Source organism: Cyprinus carpio, chromosome A4 (genome assembly GCF_018340385.1).
Source record: "Cyprinus carpio isolate SPL01 chromosome A4, ASM1834038v1, whole genome shotgun sequence".
NCBI classification, from domain to species: domain Eukaryota; kingdom Metazoa; phylum Chordata; class Actinopteri; order Cypriniformes; family Cyprinidae; genus Cyprinus; species Cyprinus carpio.
The window spans coordinates 7,197,042-7,218,293 of NC_056575.1; the positions used below are offsets into that span (position 1 = coordinate 7,197,042).

The 21,252-nt window shown below is 36.4% G+C and overlaps 2 protein-coding genes across 15 annotated transcripts in view; both read left to right on the forward strand.

Annotated features, from left to right (window-relative positions):
- LOC109066057 (coiled-coil domain-containing protein 136-like) overlaps positions 1-11,373 on the forward strand; it is a 27,425-nt gene extending 16,052 nt beyond the window's left edge. For 4 of the 7 annotated variants that reach the window (XM_042749039.1, XM_042749058.1, XM_042749049.1 and 1 more), the window contains 6 exons: positions 1,746-2,057; positions 4,470-4,587; positions 5,359-5,632; positions 6,191-6,325; positions 8,085-8,199; positions 10,454-11,373. In XM_042749039.1, coding sequence (XP_042604973.1) covers positions 1,746-2,057; positions 4,470-4,587; positions 5,359-5,632; positions 6,191-6,325; positions 8,085-8,189 — 944 coding nt within the window. In that variant the 3' untranslated portion in view covers positions 8,190-8,199; positions 10,454-11,373. The remainder of the gene's footprint in view (positions 1-1,745; positions 2,058-4,469; positions 4,588-5,358; positions 5,633-6,190; positions 6,326-8,084; positions 8,200-10,453) is intronic. The other 3 variants (XR_006157858.1, XM_042749063.1, XM_042749067.1) reach the window with 3 other exon arrangements.
- Positions 11,374-15,992: 4,619 nt separating this feature from the next.
- Positions 15,993-21,252, forward strand: part of LOC109066092 (filamin-C-like) — a 49,581-nt gene continuing 44,321 nt past the window's right edge. For all 8 annotated transcript variants that reach the window (XM_042748657.1, XM_042748682.1, XM_042748665.1 and 5 more), the window contains exon 1: positions 15,993-16,862. In XM_042748657.1, the coding sequence (XP_042604591.1) occupies positions 16,484-16,862 (379 nt within the window). In that variant the 5' untranslated portion in view covers positions 15,993-16,483. The remainder of the gene's footprint in view (positions 16,863-21,252) is intronic.

Here is a 21,252-nt window from a genome sequence, read left to right on the forward strand (position 1 = left end):
TTCTTGAAACATTTTGGTCTGAAAAACTTTAAATAACTGAAACTGTAGTTATTACTTATTTTATTTCATTTTATTTTTAACTACGGTTATATTTTGTTTTATTTGACTATTTTATTTATTGTCGGTTTGTTTTGTTTTTCATGTCATCTTATTTCATTTACTATTTTATTTTATATTTTTATTTTATTTTGTATCATTTTTATTTATTTACAAATAAATTGTATTTAATTTTGTTTAATTTAATTTAATTTTATTTATGTTTCAAAAATGATGTTTGAAAGGCACTCTCTAAATGTGACCATGTAGCATACTTCTTTTTAAAATCTTTTTACAAAAAAAAAAACAAAATTTTTTTTTTCAATAGTAGACAGTATGCACTAGCAATGCAGCTTCATTATCTTTATGAATGCATTAAAATTGATAATATCAACTAATTGTTTTACTCTCTGCTCGTCATGTTCAAACACTTCCGCAAGGTCTTCAGACTCTTTGTATTCAATCAAAATCAAATCTATCAATGCATTATGAATGATATACACACACAATCAGTCAGGTAACTACCATAGAATCCTTCAAGCATGATGTAATTTCCTGTGGTTTTGACATCGCAGTTCCATTAGTTTGTTTGAGTGCTACTTTGGTGCAAGAGGGAGTAGAGAGGGCCTGTGTGAGCCGTGGAGAGATGGGAAAAGCAGAGATGATGGAATTGTTGTTCACTTCCTCAGTGACTCACTTTCACTCTCTCAGCGGCTGTACTGTAATTCAATTAAATGAACTGTGAGGAGGCAAAGTAAACCTGCGTTTACAGAAGTGCACGGGCTGTGCCGAAGTACCATCATGAGTAATGGAATCACATACAGTATATAAATAACACAACAAACCTCTGCCAGAATCACATTCACATGCTGGATACCGGAGAAAACTTCGGTTTAATCACACCCTGTGACAAAGTTTTATTGTTTTTTTACTATTGGTGTTCCCGCCTTGCAAGAAAGAGACTGATTATAGTTTTACAGAAGCCCCTGTAGACTAAAATTCACACTTTGTGTTGTTAGTTTGAGAGGTTTTGACTTTTTTTTGCTACTTGAGAGCTGGCTGTGCTGAGTGAATTCTGTAAAGAGACAAGAAACAAAGGCCTGTATTTTTCACTTCAGATGTCCTTGGTTTTCAGTGAAGTGGCTAATTATAAACCTCCGATGGTCTTGATGTCCTCAAACGGTGCATATATAAATTCTACATGGATTTTATTAGTTAGTTGACAGTATATGCATACTTTTCCTATCATTTGTGAGATATTTGAATTAGCTTTTATTTTTATATTATCAGTTTTCATTTTAATTTTGGTAATTTGGTATGTGCCTCCATGTTAATTGTTTTTTCTTTAATATTTCCATTTAACTTGATTTCATTTGTATTTCAGTTTTAATTTTAGTAGTTGTTCCATTTTAAACTTATTTCAGTTGCCAAGTTGCCAAAGTTTTTTTTTAGATATTCATTCATACACAAAGAATTAAACCATTCTTCCCAATTATTTCCCAAAAACACAAATAAAAAACAAATAACTAAAAAAACATACTATGTGAAAATATATTTAAATAAAATACCATGTGAATAACATGCTATGTGAATATAGTTTTATGTTATACTTTGGTACATATCAAAGTACTATTGTATTAACATATGACTGTACTGCAATACTTTTTATTACCCAATTTTCAGTTAAAAAATGTTGTTCTGACCCACAGCCCAGCTGCGTTCAGTGCAAGAGGAGCTGGACAGTCTTGAGGAGGAGAAGGCCAGTGAGCTGTGGGAGGCGCAGGAGGAGCTGCGTGTAGCACAGGAGGAGGTGCAGGAGCTGCAGCAGTCGGCGGAGGAGGCGGCAGCTGAGCGAGAAAATGACATCGCCCTGCTGCAGGAGGAACTGTGCCGTGTACGTGCCGCGCTGGAGCGTCTGCGGGGCACCACGCAGGAGTACGAGCTAGAGCTGACCACACTGCGGGCCGAAATCAGCATGAAGAACCAGCGCAGAGAAGAGCAGGAGAAAGCAGGAGGAGAAGGTCTGATTCCCACCACACTACAGGCTCCCAAACTATGCCAGCTAAAACGCCCAGTCTGTATCAGCTTGAAGTGTATACTGGTAAACATGTTGACTTGGTTGGTCAAGGATGACCTATTAGTTACATAATGTGCTCCAAAACACAATGAATGTGACTAGTTAACCGTACCATCTTCCTCATCCATTTAATCTGTATATTATATATGAGTGTATAGAATACAGTGGGATTCACTCGTATGAAGCTCAACACACTCTAAAAACTGTGTTAATATGGTAAATGACCTCTAATGACCTCTAATGAGCAGTGAGTACAACAGGGAAATAATACAGCACACACTCCTCACACCTCTCCAAAACAACTATGCGGTTGGCAGGACAAGCCCATTTTCCATGAGGGTGTGTGTGTGTGTGAGATCTGTTGGCTGTGTGTGCTTTGGCACAATTTTGTTGCTTATGTTTGTTTGGATGTGCTCAAATGCAGAAGCTAAGAAGGGTGAAATAGTGTGAATGCTGATGTCTGTTTCAGGTTTCTATATGCAAGATTTGCATACACAAGTCACTAATTAACAGAAGGACAGATGTTATGTGTGTCTGTGTTTTGCCTACATTGTGGGGTACATATAGTATGTATTAAATTATAGGAAAACCTGAAATCACAACATTGTCAACATTCACCGTTCACCTTTAAAGGAAAATGACTGTGATTATTGTCAACTGAAACGAAAACTATTAAAAACTGGTTTCTGTAATTGAAATAAAGCTGAAATAGAATATATACAGCTGAAATAAAAGTATAAAAGTATACCATACTAATGTCATCATTATAGCATATTATCAATTTAAAAAAAAATAGGTTTCTATAGACTTATTAGTTCGATATAAAAACAACATATAGTTCACCATGTTAGAAAATCAAATGAATGTATTTTTGTGGGTCTGCTTATCTATAATTTTGGGGTGTAATCCATCTATTCCACACACATGCAAAGTTATATGCTCTGTGGAGTCAATTTTTCCAGACCTCGTCTGTGTTTCTGTACATGAGCCAGCTGAGATTTCTCCAGCAAGACTTTTCTTTATATCACATAACCTCATTCCAACATTACTGACAGATGCTGATAGCAAATAAACCCTGTAGAGCGATACAGACCTTTTATCAACTTTTCTTCCCCATTGCCTGACATGACACAGTTCTCTGATATTACCCAGAATGCATTGTCACTGACAAATGCGAGGGTATTACAGAATCTTTCAGTGTCTGAGTGTCTGTTTGACATTCTGACAGAGTGCAGGACCTCCACCGAGCCCCATTTGTCTGGTGTTGATGTCTTTCTCTGCCTCTAAGGGCGCCGGGGCTGTTTTCTGTTCCCTTAATGCCGGTAGAACTTTACTATATTAAGATCTGCAATAAAAACAACATACCAGTGATTACTGCTGATGGGGACATGCGGTTAGATGCGCTGATTGCAAAACAGTGTTGAACATGAACACATAAGAGCCTTTATGTTAACTCTGATTTGGAGTCAGATGCGACTGAGGTTACGTTGTTTATCGGTGCATGCGCTTCTGATGGTTATTTACACCAAGTACACATTCAGGGTTGGCATAGACAGAGTGCAGTGTTGTTTGCAAGACAGATTCCTTCTAGATTAGAGGTTATGCTATTGGGGGATGAACGTTGCATCATGTGGGGACGTGCAAAGCAAACATGACTCCTGATTGACAGGTCAGACTGCTGCAGCAGGAAGAGAGCAGAATGGCTTGTTTTCCTGGAGACTAGTTGCAGGATTTGGTTTGTGTTTACGGCTCCCTGGTCAAATGCTCACTATTTTTCTGCCATAGATGTGTAGCCTCTGTATTGTTTGTTTCACAATCAGAAACAAATCTGTTTCTATGCAATTTGGCCTTTAGGACAATGGGTATGTTCCAAGTGGCATACAACCATATTCATCCTATAATTTTTTTTTATTTATTTTTTTATGTTGGATATATACTGGGTCACAGTATGATCATTGACCCTAAACTTTTAAACGATAGTGTGTCATTATTCAAGTGCAATTTATCAAATATTGTAGGCAGAAGATATTGTGCAGTATGCTTTACTTTAGTATGGTAGTATTTTGTTCTGAACATAGCGTGTGACTACATTTGGAATAGCATACTGTGTTTTTATAGTATACTGTATTTGCTCTTTAGTTAATATAGTAGATCATCCAGGTATTTCTTGCATAAAAATTGCATAATGTGAACAGTATATATACTGCATACTACAAAAAGTAGTACAAGTATTATGGTAGTATTCCATTTGAAACATACATGAATTTAGAATAGCAGACATAATAAAAGTAGTAATGCTAATATGCTATTCACTGTTTTTCCCTACTTCTACTTTGACTGACATCTGTTCGGACAGGTGACATGGACCAGCTGATGGAGGAGTGTCGCTGCTTGAAGGACGAGTGTCAGACCCTGAAGAATGACAACAAGCAGCTCTCTGAGAAACTGGAGATGTTGGAGCAGCAGCAAGCCAGGTGATTGGCCACAGGGCCTGTCAATCACACACAAACAAACAAGACAAATCAGCCGCGGAGCATCGCAAGCTTAGTCACTGTTAATAAGGCCTGCATGACCGCTGTAGCATTCAGCCATAATCTGTCTCAGTGGACACTCTCACTAAAACTATTTAGCAGCTATGAAAGCGTTTCACAGCAACATGAAACATTAATGATTGTGTATTTCATCTTATCCAAATATTTTGGCAGCGAGATGAGGCACAGTTGCCTTACAGCTATTTTAAGACATCAAGGTTTCTTTGACTTTATGAATCTAATTCAATCTTTATTTAAAATTAATGCTTCTGCAAATATAACGTTATATTTTTTTAAACTATTGCTAAAAGAATAACTGTTCTCGGAAGTGAAAACAGCTGTGTAGAGTTACAGTGTCTACTGTAAAGACTTTATAAGCACTGTGAGAGACTAAGAGAGTGAAAGAGGGAGAGAAACCAGAGAGTTTTTGAGATTTTTGAATAACAGTAATGAGTACTGCAGTGCGGCTGTCACACACACAAACACACACAAACAAAAACACAAACACACACACACACACACACAAAAAAAAAACAAACACACACACACACACACACACACACACACACACACAGTATCAAAGTTACAATATGAAGCTAATCTGCAAAGAGGGCATCAGGAGCTCACAAGTTCAAGTACATTAGTAATACACTAAAAATGCACCACATCATCTTTAATAAATGTAGTGTACATTTCCTGCTTCCATCTTGACAGCTCAGCTGAATCATGCCTGGCCCTCAAAGCAGAGCAGAATGATGGAGAAAATGACACAGAAAAAGATGTAGAAAAAGAGGTGATGGTTGAGGGTTTCGTCAGCACGTTGGAAGTAGGAGGTGGGAATCCGGTCGATGCTTACACCCAAAAGAACATCTCATTTGAGGGGAAACCCATCACCCCGACGGGGATGAGTGGAGGATTTTCGGAGGTGTTCTCCCTCAGAGACCAGCTGAAACAAGCCGAGGAGAAAGCATCACAGGTCCAGAGAGAGGTTCGGCATGTCTGGAATTTACACTAGTTATAGAATTAATTTAGATTATTTGGATATTTTGAGATTTACCATGACCACCTGGCCAAAAAGAGTTCTCTCTATCTACCTATATATGTATACTATGTATGATGATAATGTCTGATAATTAAAAAAAGTTTCATATTTTAAAAAATTATTTTACAACAAAAATACTAATTAAAAACATTCTTCACTCTCAGTATGGGGTGAATTGAGGTCACATTAGGTTGCAAACCAAACCATCCGTCACGGTATTGACAAAAAGTGTGAGCCAAATACTTGATGGTCACAGAATATCTGGTTATTTTGTCTTCAGTTGTTCAACAACATGACCTTGTGAGAAATCTCGCTGAAAAACCCTGACAGTGTGACAACAATGAAAATCTAATTCCTCTGTCCTCTATTAAATTATGGAATGATTAAAAGATTTTTAGTCAACTTCTTTCTGCCACACAAGTTAAAACTCTACCTGTGACTCAGTGAATCTAATCACTTGTCCTCTATCATTTGTTATTTCTCTATATCTCTCCGTTCTTTTAGTGTGAGGGACTAAAAGGAGAGCTTACGGAACTGCAGGGGCGGTATGAGAGCAGCCAGAGGGAGAGGGCGGAGCTAGAGGCGGAGCTGCAGCGTTGTAGGGCGGAGCTTGATCGGCTGGCTGGGAGGAAGGCTCAGGTGAGGGGTCATAAAGGGGGTCGGACATCAGTCATAACACACTGCTTTCTTCCAAATCCATAAGAGCCATCACTCTAGAACTTCAGACAGTGAATGTGTGAACTTCTGTGGGGTACAAAATGTGACCTCAAATAAATCACTGTACTGTACACATGCTGAAAACAAACAGACATTACTCACACAGCAAGTAGTGCGAAATATTATCAACAGAATGGCACCATGACTCCATCGACCTACATGTTTGTCAGTGTTTGAAAATGCTCTGTACATGACTAACGTTTTGCATGTGGGGTCAACCACCGCTGAAGCGACCATCTGTCCAACAGCAGTACCTGTCTTTCAAAGTGCATCCTGTCTAACTAAACCACTTGCCATTTTCGGGCGAGTGTGTATGTTTCACTTTGGGTTGCTTTTTGCCCTGTCACACACATTGTGTGTGTTTTCCACATCTTGTGTTTGTCAAAGCTTTAGCAGCTAATGTGTCTAGCTAGTTTTCTTGATCCACTGTAGTAAATCAAGCTTTTGTGTGTGTACAATGTGCACTGACATAGAAGTCTTTCTAACCCCTCTGCTGTCTAATAACAAGGTCTTAGGGTGAGTTTTTCCAAACCACAGAAATCCTAATTAACTAAGGTTTTTTTTTTCCTATCAAAGAGTCTGTCCAGTCTGAGTACCCTGTCCCATATCAGTCATCCGTCCTTCATAGTTGTACTTTAATTGTGTGGTTAACCCCTCACGCACACTGTTCTGCTGCCTACAATTCCCATGATTCCTTAAAGGAATGTTCTGGGTTAAATACAAATGGAGCTCTATCGACAGAATCTGTAATATGCTAGCAAATATCACAGAAAACATTCAAAGGAAAGTCGGGTTCCAGAAGTAATTGAGAAAAATGTTTAGTTAAAAGTCACTTTGTTTACATTTTAATTGAAGAATTTCACTACCCATAAAAGAAAAAGAAAGATCCACCAATCAGAGAAGCCACAATGCGTTCTCATGTTTGGTTTGTTTGTTTATACAAACTGAAGGATGAATCCGAATTATTTTCTGTGGTATTCAACAACATGTCTGAACTACTGTTGACAGATTTAACCCAGTACATTGGTTTAATACAGTGGGCTGGCTGCGCAGTGTGGGCAAGGATCTTTAAATGCTAAGATGGTGACCTTGGCTCTGTGTTTATCAGCCGGAGGGTCAAAACGAGCACAAGGTTTCCATTTTGTGTTTAACCATCTTTGCTGTGTATCTAATCTTAGTGTATTTTCCTGTCTCCCTGCTCCCCCGTGGTCTTTCATCGCTTCATTCTGTTGCTTTATAACCACTGAACACCTACATAAACATATCATAAACTCCCATATGCTCACGACGCACACTGAACTATATCAAATTCCAAACAAATTTGATGATTCCCGATAAACTGCTGGCATATCTATCTATCTATCTATCTATCTATCTATCTATCTATCTATCTATCTATCTATCTATCTATCTATCTATCTATCTATCTATCTATCTATCTATCTATCTATCTATCTGGTTGTGTTTTCTCCCTTTCATCCTCACACTCTTCATTCTTTCTCTCTATTACTTTTTTATTATTTTCCATGTTTTATTTATCTGTAATTCCACATGTGCACAAACCTTCCCATGTGTAATCATTACCTTATTTTGAGTGTCTGTCATTTTTTCTTTTGTTTCTCTCACCACCTCTTCCTCCTCTTCCTCTCTCCATCCCTGCACCCCCTGTGTTTTTCCTCAGAGCTCCACTCCTTCGTCTGAGTGCCCTATTCTCTCCATACCCTTCATAGGAATGGTTGTAATAATGGGCCTGATATGGTGCTGCTGGAAGGAGCTCTTGTCCTAAAGGGGGAAAGGTATGGCTTTGCCTTTTTTCTCTAAGAGTCCAGAGATGAGCCTTTTTTGTCCCTCCTGTATTGTGAAACTCATCTTTATCCTGGTCAAAATATAACTTTTTATAAGCCACAATAAATGGTCACAACTGTCTTGCTAAACAAACCTGTTTGCCCATTGGATACGAGGGCCTGATTCTTTACGAGGGCCTTTTATGGATGTGCACATTGTTCCACAAACATATTTTTCCAGTTAACTAGTGTGAAAAAACAACTCACATGAAAACTGAAAATTCTGTCATCATTTACTCACCCTCTAGTTGTTCTAAACCTGTATGATTTTTTTTTTTTTCTTTTGAAGAATATTGTTAGCCAAACAGTTGCCGGTAGCCATTGACTTTTACAGTAAGAAAAAAATACTGTGAAAGTCGATGGCTACCGGCAACAATTTGGTTACCAACATTCTTCAAAAAACTTCTTTTGTGTTCAACATTAGAAAAAAACTCATGCTTGTTTGGAACAACTTGAGGGTGAGTAAATGATGACAGAATTTTCATTTTTGAGGGAACTATCCCTTTAAATAAACATAAAAGTCCAAATTTACAGGACAAACTTAATTTCTGAACCAAGTTTGTGGCAGAACAAGAAACTGCAAGCCTAAACAATGAATGAGGACTGCTAACGCATGAATTCATTAGCATGTACTAGCCACAGTGGTCTGAAATGTTACTGACAAAACAGAATAATTCTTGTCAACATCAACAAGTTGATTTCATAATCTTATTATTCTCAAACATCTTTAATGGGCAGAACATTTCAGCATCTAGTTGCATTTATTCCTGTCTTTTCAAAGGTTTAGAAATCCCCTAAACAAAACACAAACATTAAGAACTCTCATTCAAGATGGAGTATGTTAAAAATGGGTCTATTCTTTGTTACCCTGTATAAAGAAAAAGACATCCTTTTTCCGAAGGGAGTAGACTTTTCTTTAGTTAGATTGCGAAATTAGATTGTGCTTTTGTAGTTTAGACAGCAGTATTTTTGCATCATAGACTTTCAGTCAGGATGTTTGACATCATCAAAAAACAAGTCATATTCAGACATCCTCTGAGATTTCCGAATGTTATTATCCCAGCCAAATGTATGACAAAACTCTGATTTCAACAGTTCTGCTGTCCAGCGGGGCCAACTGAAGCCCCACGCACACACACTTACACAGTTCTTTGATTCTGCTGGACTGTCATGCAGTTTCCACTGCCAATCTCACAACACCAGATGGAGAGAGAGTAATAGAGAGTGTAAAAGAAAACGTGTGTGACAGTGATTTGAGTATTTACTGGGTCATTGCTCTTGGCTTTGTATCTCTCCACATTTCTGGATGGGTATATTTAGCTCTCAAGTCCAGCGCTATTACAGAAGATGACTGGAAATAAACAACAAGTCCTCAGAAGGTTCATTAAAACCAGATCAGTTCTGTAACCTCATTCAGTGTCCTCTAGCAAGAGATCCAACTCTGATTTGTGTTTCTGTTTCATTGTCATTTGTGAGCGTGTACCTGCTCCAGTGAACACTTGGTCAAGAACATCGAAGCCTCTGTCAGAAAAAGTACATACATTTTAAAGTTAAAGAAAGTTGGACGAGAATATTTTTTAATTGTAATTTAAATTTAAAAAAATATGTAAATGTTTACTTTTACAAAATCAGAGATGCACAAAATATTGATTATCAGCTTAAATTTTTATAAGTAAATATGAAAATAATACTATATATTTAATTAAAATATTTTTAAGCTATATATATATTATTTATATAATACAAAATTTAAATATATATGACTAATATCATTAAGAGAAAAATATAAGCAATTTTTATTATGACTTCTATTGACCTTCATAAAATCTAAAATTATAAAATATCAAAATATAAAATAATTAATATTAAATTAAATACAATTGTATTTTCTAATGTTACTCAGAATTTAATTTATTTAATGAGTAAACACACATATATAAAAAGTTACTCAGTAATTATATATGTGTGTATATATATATATATATATATATATTATAATATAATTGTGTATATGTATAATATATCTTGTAATACTATCAACCAACACTAATTAAGAGAAAAAAAAACAACCAATGTCAAATTTCTATTCTTTTAAAAACATCAAACAACAAAAATCAAAATAAAAAAATTATACTAAGAGAAAAAAATATCAAAAATTTAAATATGACTTCCCTTGACCTCATTCTCATCCTCTCATTGACCTCAGGAGAGTGAGGGAGACTGGAACCTGGTGATGGTTGTTGCAGTGGCAGCAGCAGCAGTTCTACTCATTCCCAGTTTCACCAGAGCTCTGGCCTGAGCGCTGGACAGGAAGTGACCTCATCGTCCCACTCTGCCCATGGTACACAATTCTATCACCCTGACCACACTTAACCACCAATGGGAACTGAAAACCACCACTCACCTGGGAACACAATAACACATGGCTTCCAAACTTGACGCTTTTTGGTGTGCATCGTGATGCTGGTTGTTTGCTGTCTCTACTTCTTTGCTCTGCTTTTGTAGACAATCATATCTGTTTGGAGCAGCAGTGCTACAGACACTGACGCCATGCTGTGAGTATTTAAACGGTCAGAATGGACGATGACTCTGAGAGCTTCTGATTGGTCTGGCTCCCCGCTTTCCATTTCATCAGTTGTTTTCTTTCCCAAAACTATTTGCCTTATCACTTTTCAGTAGAACATTTGCACATTTTACCTCTATAAACAGATTCCTGATTGCTTGGGGAACGAAGAGGCCGCCATTCTTCATCAACAATGCTTTGGATGCAGCATATTGCTTTGTGCTTCACTGCTTTTGGATTAGGTAGGAGCCTGCAGTACTTATTTAATCTTCCTGGATCTTCCCATTTTGAATAATTACTTACCAGAGTCTAAATATTGTCAGAATCATTTGTGTTTAGGTTCAATTACCGAGAACTTCTTTCACTTTCAACCATGGCATGTTCTCTTTGGTTTCTAACTCAAAAACTCTGTAGGTAACTATACAGTACTTCTCTATATGCTAGCAAAGGAGAATACTCATCTAATGCATACTATTTGTCATTTTTACATTCATTTTGGTGAAAAAAATTCAGAGTTTGAAGATTCCAGGTGGGTTAAGGTTATTCTAGTAAAATAATCTTATTATAAAAAAACAAAAAAATTTTTTTTGTATCTGAATTGTTTATTCCAAGACATGAAATTTGTAGATTGATTTTATGTGTGTAGATTGATAAATGATGCTAAAGAGTGATAGATATTTTTATACAAGGGTTGACTAATGTGTACACTAAAAGAACACTAAAATAACTCTGAAACAAGCGTAATAGGCAAGCACAGATCTACTGTAATTCCACTGATGTTGCATTGATGATTTCTTCTGAGGTCATTTGCCTTTTATTTAATTTTTTTTGCATGTTTGCAATGACAAAACACAGCTGACATATGTATCTATACAATCTCTTCTCTGCAAAGAAACTGATAGAGTTTGAAAGGTTTTACAGAAAGTACAAAATGTCATGAAAAAGTGGTTCTCAACTGGTGTCTGGACCCAAAAACGAGATACAGGTTGTTTATTTGAGGAAAAACTATCCTAAAATAAAGTTAAAATACTGTAGCGAAATGAAAAAGCTTATAAAATGCAAAATAAGACCTGAAATGCTTTCCATACTTTTTGTAGTCAGTAAATCTTCCCAAATCGTCTCATGCATATCATTGGACCTATGAAGTTCATGCTAATATTAATAAAATACAAAAACTAACTTATTATTTTATTAAATACGAAAACAAAAATAACAAAAATAGCATTGCCACTTGATGTCAGTGTAAAAACCAGCTGAGAACTACTATCATAAACCCTTACAGAACATCATGACAAAGATGTTTCTTACAATGCAATTCAAATCTGTAGCATAAATAACATAAATAGCATGCATTGAGTAGCTAGCTAATAAGAATGCTACAAGCAGAAACTTCCATACTGCCTTTCACCAAAAAAAGTTATAATGATAAGAAACATGTCTTAAATGATGTATATTTCACTAAAGACATTTAGAAATATGTACTTATATGTAGCTTTTTACATCAGAGGACACAATTTTGAGGTCTTTGGGTGGATGGGGAGTATTACAGATGTACCTTCTTGTATAAAGATTAATAACACTGTCACTGAACTCATATCCATCATGTAATGATTCTGGTAAATGAATGCTTTGAGCCTTGCGGTACTATTGTTATGAACAGAATCTATGACTTCATACTTACTACAGTATATAACCATTTCTGGTATACACACAAGTTGTCTTCACCTGTTGTCTTTTGGTGTCATTTTCAACAAACAGCACAAAGTAGACTTCTTATCAAAGTGACTAAATCATAGTAGACATATTTGCTTGCAGAAGGCTGACTAGTGTTGTGGCAGTGACCTGTGTAGTATGGTTTTGAGACCTGGCATTAGTTGTTGCTGAGTCTCAGTGTTTGGGAATATCTGCAGTGTCCCAACGTCGTTCCAGTGCCGTTTTCTGCTATCCTGTTGATAGACTCAGAACTCAGTGGTAGCACAACTGAATGTTCAATGTATCAATGATAAGCTGACTTTCTGTAAGACAGTGCATGCTACACAGTGATTTGTCTTTGAAATAAACATGCTATTTGTCCTGTACTGCATTGGAAGGTTTGTTACTTTGATGAAATGGAATTCGAAAATGTGTTTCACATCAGAAGGAGCAAATTTATTTTACTCTTCCACTCAGCACTTGTAAATGATGTAATATGTACAGATATGTATTTGCATGATCAGATTCATTATCAGATTCTGCATGCTGAGTGATAGAAACCAGTGGTAGATTTTAGCTCCGGTGACAATTTTCTATGATTAAACTTTGCATGATTTGTCCCACTCTACATTTTTTTTTTTTTTGGCATTTCTGAAATTTTTCACATTTGTTTTGTGTTGAAAAATGAACACCAATGTAAGAGTAAATAGCAACTTTTGGAAAGCCCAGGCGTTCTCCAAATGGACCTTATTATGAATTATTATATAAAATGTTTCACTTTATCAGTGTATTTTGAATGTCATGTTGTTTTAATTTAAAGGAATAGTTCACCCAAAAATGATAATTTTCTGAAAATGTATTCACTATCAGGGCTCAGGCCATTCAAGATGTAGATGAGTTTGTTTTTTCAGATTCTGATGAATTTAACATTACTTCTCTCGCTCACCAATTAATCCTCTGCAGTGAATGGGTGCAATATTAAACAATATTACAGATAGAGGACTCATATATTAGCTGGAAGCATTTGTTTGAAGTTAAAACCCCTTTCTGATGGATTTGATTCTTCTGAACACACAGCTTTTCACTTGATAAGACATTAATTGATGGACTGGAGTTCTTGTGATTTTTTGTATCAGCTGTTTGGACTCTCATTCTGACGGCACCCATTCACTGCAGAGGATCCAATGGTGAGCAATTGATGTAATGCTGAACTTCTCAACTTCTCTTTTAAGATAAAAAAAATAAACATACTCATCCACATATTGGATGGCCTGAGGGTGAGTACATTTTCAGCAGATTTTCATTTTTGGTGAACTATTCCTTTAAGTCCATTCTGTACATTCCCACTCCAGATCAGTTCTCTCTTCTGTTCTGTTTATCGTGTAATTAAAGTCTTTTGGTTTTTGAGAGAATTGCAAATTGTACAGACCAACAAAATCATTAGAAATGCTTTTGTAAATGGCATTTACTGGATGTTGGAGGGTGGTAAATGTATGGAGATGTCGGTATGTGGTGTTGTGGCGATGCTGCAGCGTGTCTGTATGTGCTTGTGTAACTGTAACTGTTCTGTACAGTGTCTTTGACATGTTTACATGTTGTCTTGCCTTAACAGGCATTTATTTAAAAGTAATAATGAAATTTGAAGTATTTTGGTAACCATGTATATTTTGTAAATGAACAGGAACTAATAAAGTAGTTTATCCAGGGCATCGTGATCTAATGTATGTGCTCGTTTATTTCTGTCAGATCAGTGAACTGCTTTTGGCTTGCTTTTGTTTCAGGCTGTTGTTGAATCATAAGGTGAGATAATATCCATGGCTTTCACTAAATGATGAACAGATGTCCCCCTTAATTTATCTAGTCTTTCTTCTGACATTCACATTTGTTTTATTTGTCAGTTCACATTGAAGCATGCTGAGGTTCTGAGTCATGGCTGTGACTTCATTGTAAGTATATGTACCTCTTCTGTTTCTAGGTTTTGTGTGTCAGAGGTTTCTTTTCCTTCTGAATTTATGTTTTTTGTGTATGACAAATGAAAAAGGGTGTCCACGGGGGTCTTACTTTTCCAGTAATAGTGAACCATATGCCTGTATATGGTTTAGTCACAGTTAACCACAGGAGCAAACAGTGAATAACAATAACTCAGTCTGTCTTACTGTTACACATTTACTGTATATACATTTCAGTTCAGACCATTAATATCTCACAGTGTGTTATTGTAATGTATACTATAGCAACTTTGTGTTAGATGTTTGTAATACTTTCATAAAATGTTTAAAGCATGTTTTGAGAGAGTGTGCAACATGTCACATGATACAAGCTTTCAGGTTGTGACATTTGACAGCACTGTAACCTGAGGTCATGAGCTAGTTTGTAAGCAGGGGCTGAGATTATGACATCATTGTTGGCTATGTCTCTGTAACAATAATGTTTTGTGTCAAAAGTCTAATGGCACAAACACTAAACTAACCCAGGTCTGAATTATATATTCTAATCACACTATCCATAGCCTCTAGGTAGGATATACCTTATAAACTCATTTAATACAATCATTAATCATATTTTAGTGCCAAATTAATGAAATCTAAATTAAATCCTCATTATGCATAAAATGTAAAATAGTTCGGCATAGTTCCTTTTGAACATTCAGACCTCATTAAAGGTTGTTCTTACACTTTGTAGCAGACTCCATGCAAACCTCATAATAATTCATATTTAATATGGGTCATCAACTGTACATTTGAACTGTTTTATAAACTGACAGAACATATTCGGAAACTCTGCACAGGTTCGTTGACTACCTTGTAAAAAATGTTACACATTTTATCGAAAAAGGTACTGTAAAACCATGTTATTGTTTAAGTATGAAAAATATACAATGGTACAATTTTTGTACAAAAGAATACATTTTTCAATCAGAAATTGCTAGTTAATTACGCACTGAAGCAGAATAACTTGTAAAAACATACTCTGAAAATCTTTGTTTTGGAATATATATATATATATATATATATATATATATATATATATATATATATATATATAATAAATTTCATGCAAAATCACTCATTTAAAGCTTAAGTTAACAAATAATGTTTTGCAGTGTATGACCTCATTGACTGGAATAGAGGTTTGTTCAACTGCAGCCAAAATATATTTTATTCATAAACTGCCATACTATTTATTTATTTTTATTATTAATAAATAGCCTGTCATCCCTTCTCCTTATGTATTTAGCATCCTGTGTTAAAATGTCTCACTGACCTAATTATGCTGTCATTTGCTTTTTCCAGCCCCAGTTGTTAAAAAGAGCCCAAGTTTTACAACAAGCGCAACTCCAGTCCCCCACATGCCCAATTTGGGGTTCCTAAAAATAAAAATGACAGTCACAACTGTCGCGGCGCTCGGGGTCTGTCCAATCCCCTTCCCCGCCGCGCGCTTCGGCCAATCGGGCGCCGGTATCACTATCTCGGTCAGATTAGAGAATCCCCATCCAGCGCGCAGTTGTATATGGTCATGATGACAGAAGCATACCAGGAGATCCTGCAGACTGACGTGTGAGCCCTGCGGAGGGGTCTCAGAGTTTTAAAGCGTCTCATGCTTCATTTAACCATTCAAGTAAATGAAGCCGCGTCTCTTTTCCCGTCTTTCCTTTTATTTTATACTTGAATAACGCATGAGCGAAGTTTTTCTGGCGGCGTGCGTTCTGAAAAGTATCGGCTGGAAGAATTTAAAATTTAACTGGAAACTTTCGCTCTGCCACCGTTCTTAGGAAGTTCAAAGCTGGTTTCTGGTCCGAAGAAATACTTCTATCCCTGCCATTTTCGCACGCGCTTCCAACTCTCAAACTTTCTTTCGTTTTCTTTCCTTTTTTTCCCTTCTCAGAAGAGCGTGCGCACGCGCCTGTCCCACTCCCCCTCGCGCTGTAAAAACTCGCTGATAGTCGCATAAAAGGGGGGCACGAGAACATCGGAAAAAAACATGATGAGCAATAATACATACTACGACCAGCAGCTGCCGCCGCAGTATTACCAGGGCACCGACAACGGGGAGGACGGAGAAGAGGAGATGCCGGCCACGGAGAAGGACCTGGCGGAGGATGCGCCCTGGAAGAAGATCCAGCAGAACACCTTCACCAGGTGGTGCAACGAACACCTGAAATGCATGAACAAAAAAATCAACGACCTGCAGAAGGACCTGACCGACGGGCTCAAGCTCATCGGGCTCCTGGAAGTTCTCAGCCAGAAGAAAATGTACAGAAAGTACCACGCCAGACCCAATTTCAGGCAGATGAAGCTGGAGAACGTGTCCGTCGCGCTAGAGTTTTTAGAAAGGGAACACATCAAACTAGTTTCTATAGGTAAGTGCTGTTTTATTGCATAAATATGCGCTCAGCTTCGTGGCTGTCGCGCTTTGTTGCGATTTTATGCCATTTGGCTAACAATCTTAAGGATATCTAAAACAAACAAAAAGGGTCTTGTCATGTGTAAATCTTTAATTAAGTGACAAGTAAACTGTGATGGTGTGCCTTTCGATAACGGAACGCTTATTGTTGCTATGGTTATCTAATCAGCGTTTACTTGGCGCACTATGGCTTGTAATGTGACTTTTGTGGCTAGTGAAACATTCTTTGGAAAACGCTTGAAACCTATACTTTCATTAAGGGGGTCAGACCACACAAACTAAGCTATCATAATGGGTCTGTTTTCCATGCTGTAAATATTGATTCTCGTTTGTTGTAATTCCATTAATTATAATTTTGGAAGTTGTTAATAATTATTTTATATTGCCCACACTCATTTTTCTTTGAATGGACAGCTGAAGGCTAAACGAACATACAGATATCCATGAAGAATGTGAATGATTTTTGCCTTTTGTGCATAATAATGTGCTCATTAAAGACACAATATAATGCTTTTCATCACTAAATATTAGGCAAGTATACAGTTTGACAGATTAGTAGTGCATGTGTATTCCAATATGAATCAAAGTAGCCGATCATGATATTTGTTTGAATGTGCATTGAATATGACTAATATATACAGTGCTTTAATGTATGTTAATGTTATAACTACAAAAATAGTTTGAAACATCATATGTGCATTCTGTTGACATGATAGATGTTGGCTGATGCAGATAATCTCAGAGTGACTCAATATTGGTTGATATATAAATATATTATTGTCATTAATTTGAATCTTATTGTTTTCTGTGATCTGACATCCTGTCCATATGGACAAAATTATATGAGGCAAAACCAGATCCTAGGACAGCATTTGTACATTTTGGTATGCATTTCAGGATCAGTGTTATGAATCTGTGGATCCGTCTCATTTGGAAAGGACCTACAGGCATGAAATGATCATTGATTAGAGTTTATCCTTAATTTGTGAAACATGGTAGGAAGGATTTTTTGGTATTGCATTTATCTATTATATTTAATATTTCAGTGCTTTTAGTGGTAGACTGACAGTCTGATTCTAAACTAATGCACAATCATCAGTAAAAGGCTGTAAATTTGGCTGATTCAGGAGAACTTCATTATGTTTCATCGTAATTCACAAAATATTATCAGACATATAAATCAAAAAGTACAATGCCTGTTTCTGGATCTTCTATAAAATGACTCTGGGATCTGTTTTAAGGTCAGTGGTGTATTTTTGCAGTGGCAAAAGCCTCATATTGTTCTGAAGTCTAAGTGGGTGTCAGGGATCGGCAACATGGCCTTCTTTCAAAACAACTTGAGGTACAACAGAGAAAGGGCAATGTTCAGTCCTATTACTGTTATGGAACTGATATGTTCATAATAAATACTAGATTTGACCAATGATTATATGATTGGTCTTTGACTGCAGATGTGGTCCTCCTACTGGGTTTGGGGGAGGGAGCCAACCGTCTCACATGCTGGCACATGCTTTCAGCCCAGCTGTCATTGGCAATGAGACGGATCTTTCCAGAAGGGCACCTGCCTCTCAAACTCCCCTTATGCAAGAGTGAAGGGTCACAGAGGTGCAGGAAAAACTCTTGCACCCTTATCCAAGAAACCCTGTGTGTGTGTGTGTGTGTGTGTGAACTGTGTCACATGGGGGTTGGCCTGCTGCCACTACAGGAAATACCACTCACCTCATTTATTTGATCACTACGCACTCAGTCACTCATGCTGATGTACCATAAAGTGTGAGAATATATACATTTACATTTACATGTATACATGAAAATAATACGGAGCACATCAAGGGAAATGGTGATTGTAACAAAAATAAAAAAGAAAAAAATAAATGAAATGGGAGGAAAACAACAAATGTTTTGTGAGAGAATGCAACGTTTCTTGGGGAATGGAAAACGATTTGCACGAGGAAATTTCTTTTATAATTTATTTATTTGTTTTACTTATATTTTTATTTGAATTTATTTATTTTAAATTATTATTAGTAGTATTGTTATTGCTGTTATTATCATTTTTTTTTATTCTTGGAATTTCAACAAAATGTAAGCGTAAAAAATAAATTTTTAAAAAGTAAAAAAATAAAATAGTTACATTTGAAAAATGTTCATCACAAAGCTTTTGTAATGGAAATAATATGAGATGGAAAAACTATATTTCAGTACTTTTGTGAGCGAATTTTCAGGGGAGCACAAAAGTTTTGTGTGAGTGAATGCAAAAGCATTGAAATATATTTTTTTTGGTGAGTTTTCCATCACCATGACCCCTTAGGGGCTCTGTAAAATGTAGCTCTACCAGGTTCAGTGATTTTATATTAAATATAATATAGTTGAAATGCATAAAATAATGCTGATAGTTTCTTTGCATATTAAGCAGTGAACAAGCAGTTTGTGGAAAAATAGGAGTACAAAGCCCGTGAGTTTTGGGTGTAAGTGATGATAGCTTTGGGACAGGGTCTTCAGCGTTTAGCCCCTGATTGAGTGAGTGAGTGAGTGATTGATAGACAGACAGCTGCGCTCTGGGGTCCATCTAGTAACAGGTGCTTTAAATAGTCCTACAGACCCAGAGAGCCGGGACAGAGGGGGTTGCTGGAGGAATTTTGGATAGTTAGGGGATATAGATGATGAGCACATTCACAAAATGTATTGGATGAGTGTCCTCCTTTTCTTGAGGATTTTTTTTGTTCAGATCTTCACTGGCTCTGCCAAAAATATGATTAATAGTTCATTTTAGTAACATAATTTTTAAAAGGCTGTCATTCAATTAAAATACTATTTTTGCTGCATAATATTCACTGTAAAATAAATAATACATTATTTATTTGCTCTTTAATAAACTGTCCGTAAATAAGGAACATTTAATTTATTATATTATCTTTATAATTATTTTATTTATATTAGATATTACAACAGCAAAATGGTGTCTTCAACCTTGAAATTTGTAAATAAGCACACTAAAAAAAAAAAATAAATAAAATATTTTAAATAAATATATATTTATTATATATATAAATATAATATATATATATATATATATATATATATATATATAATTAGTAATTTATTTATTAGTAATTTATTATTAGTGTAATTATTGTTATTGTTAGTCATTCAGTGTTGCAATTTCAACAAAATGTTGTTTTCAACCTTGACATTTGACAATAAACAGACTTTGTGAAAGATTGAACAGCAATAACAATGTTCAATTTAGCACATAAACTATATGTTTATATTTGCAAGACTTAAAATCACATGCACATGATCAGTGGAGGATGTAAGACAATTTAGCACTTGAGCTGTCGCTCTGTTTCTCTCTGAAGTGAATGTCCCTGTTGACATGCTTTATCCCAGAAGGGAAATTTAATTTGATTTGAATTGAAGTCATAGCATGTTTTCCTGTGCTTTAGTGGCTTCATCAGCACAGTGAGTTATCTCTGCCAAGTCATGCTCTGTTTCTCTGCATGTAACCCTTTCCTGGCCTGTTAACCTGAGCTTTCCTCTGCTGCTCTACACTGAGAAGTAGCAGTGGTTTTATCAGTTCGCCCCTCTAGTACACCTCTGACATTGTTTCTGGTGGACGTTGCGTGTTATAATTTTTGGTCTGTTCCCAGAGTTTATCTCCAGATTCAGTTCTGTGTAATCGTTGGCCACGAAAAGAAGGATTTCCATCCAGAATAATCCGAGGGTCAGGCTTTCTTTTTCTCAACAACAACAAGCAGTCTTTCTTGCAAACATGGTCTCCCTCTTTCTCTCTCGTGTCCTCCTGCTTTCTGCCTATAACAGCATCTTTAATCGTTACCATGTGTCAAGGGCTAGTCAGTCCGCTGGAATGTTCAAGCATGGCCAGTGAACACCCGCTACACACACTCACTCCCTCCAGAGATTCGACATGGAACGCTGTGTTGCTTTTCTCAATTTGTCCCACTTGGTTTATTAATATCTCTGGTAATGAAAGCCTAAAATGCACTTTTTTGCAAACTGTTGCATATCAAGGCAACAGATGTCCCAGGTGCATCCTGGGTAGGCGGATATCAGGTGTTTGTGTGGAACGGTTGTGCAACAGCTTCCTTTGTTTGAATGTGGGGAACTCAACATGTGGTGTTAAACAAGGCCAGTATTTACCTCTGATTGGTTGTATTTGGATTATTAATCACTCTAAATTACAAAAAGGCACTTTGAGGTCATATGCAAACTATTAGAGAATTGATTTAAAGGTTTATAGCTTCGGAAAGCTTTGGATTCTGACGCTGCGATGATTGAATTCAGGCCTCACGGTATCAGAAAGGGTTTATTCAGGATATCTCTTG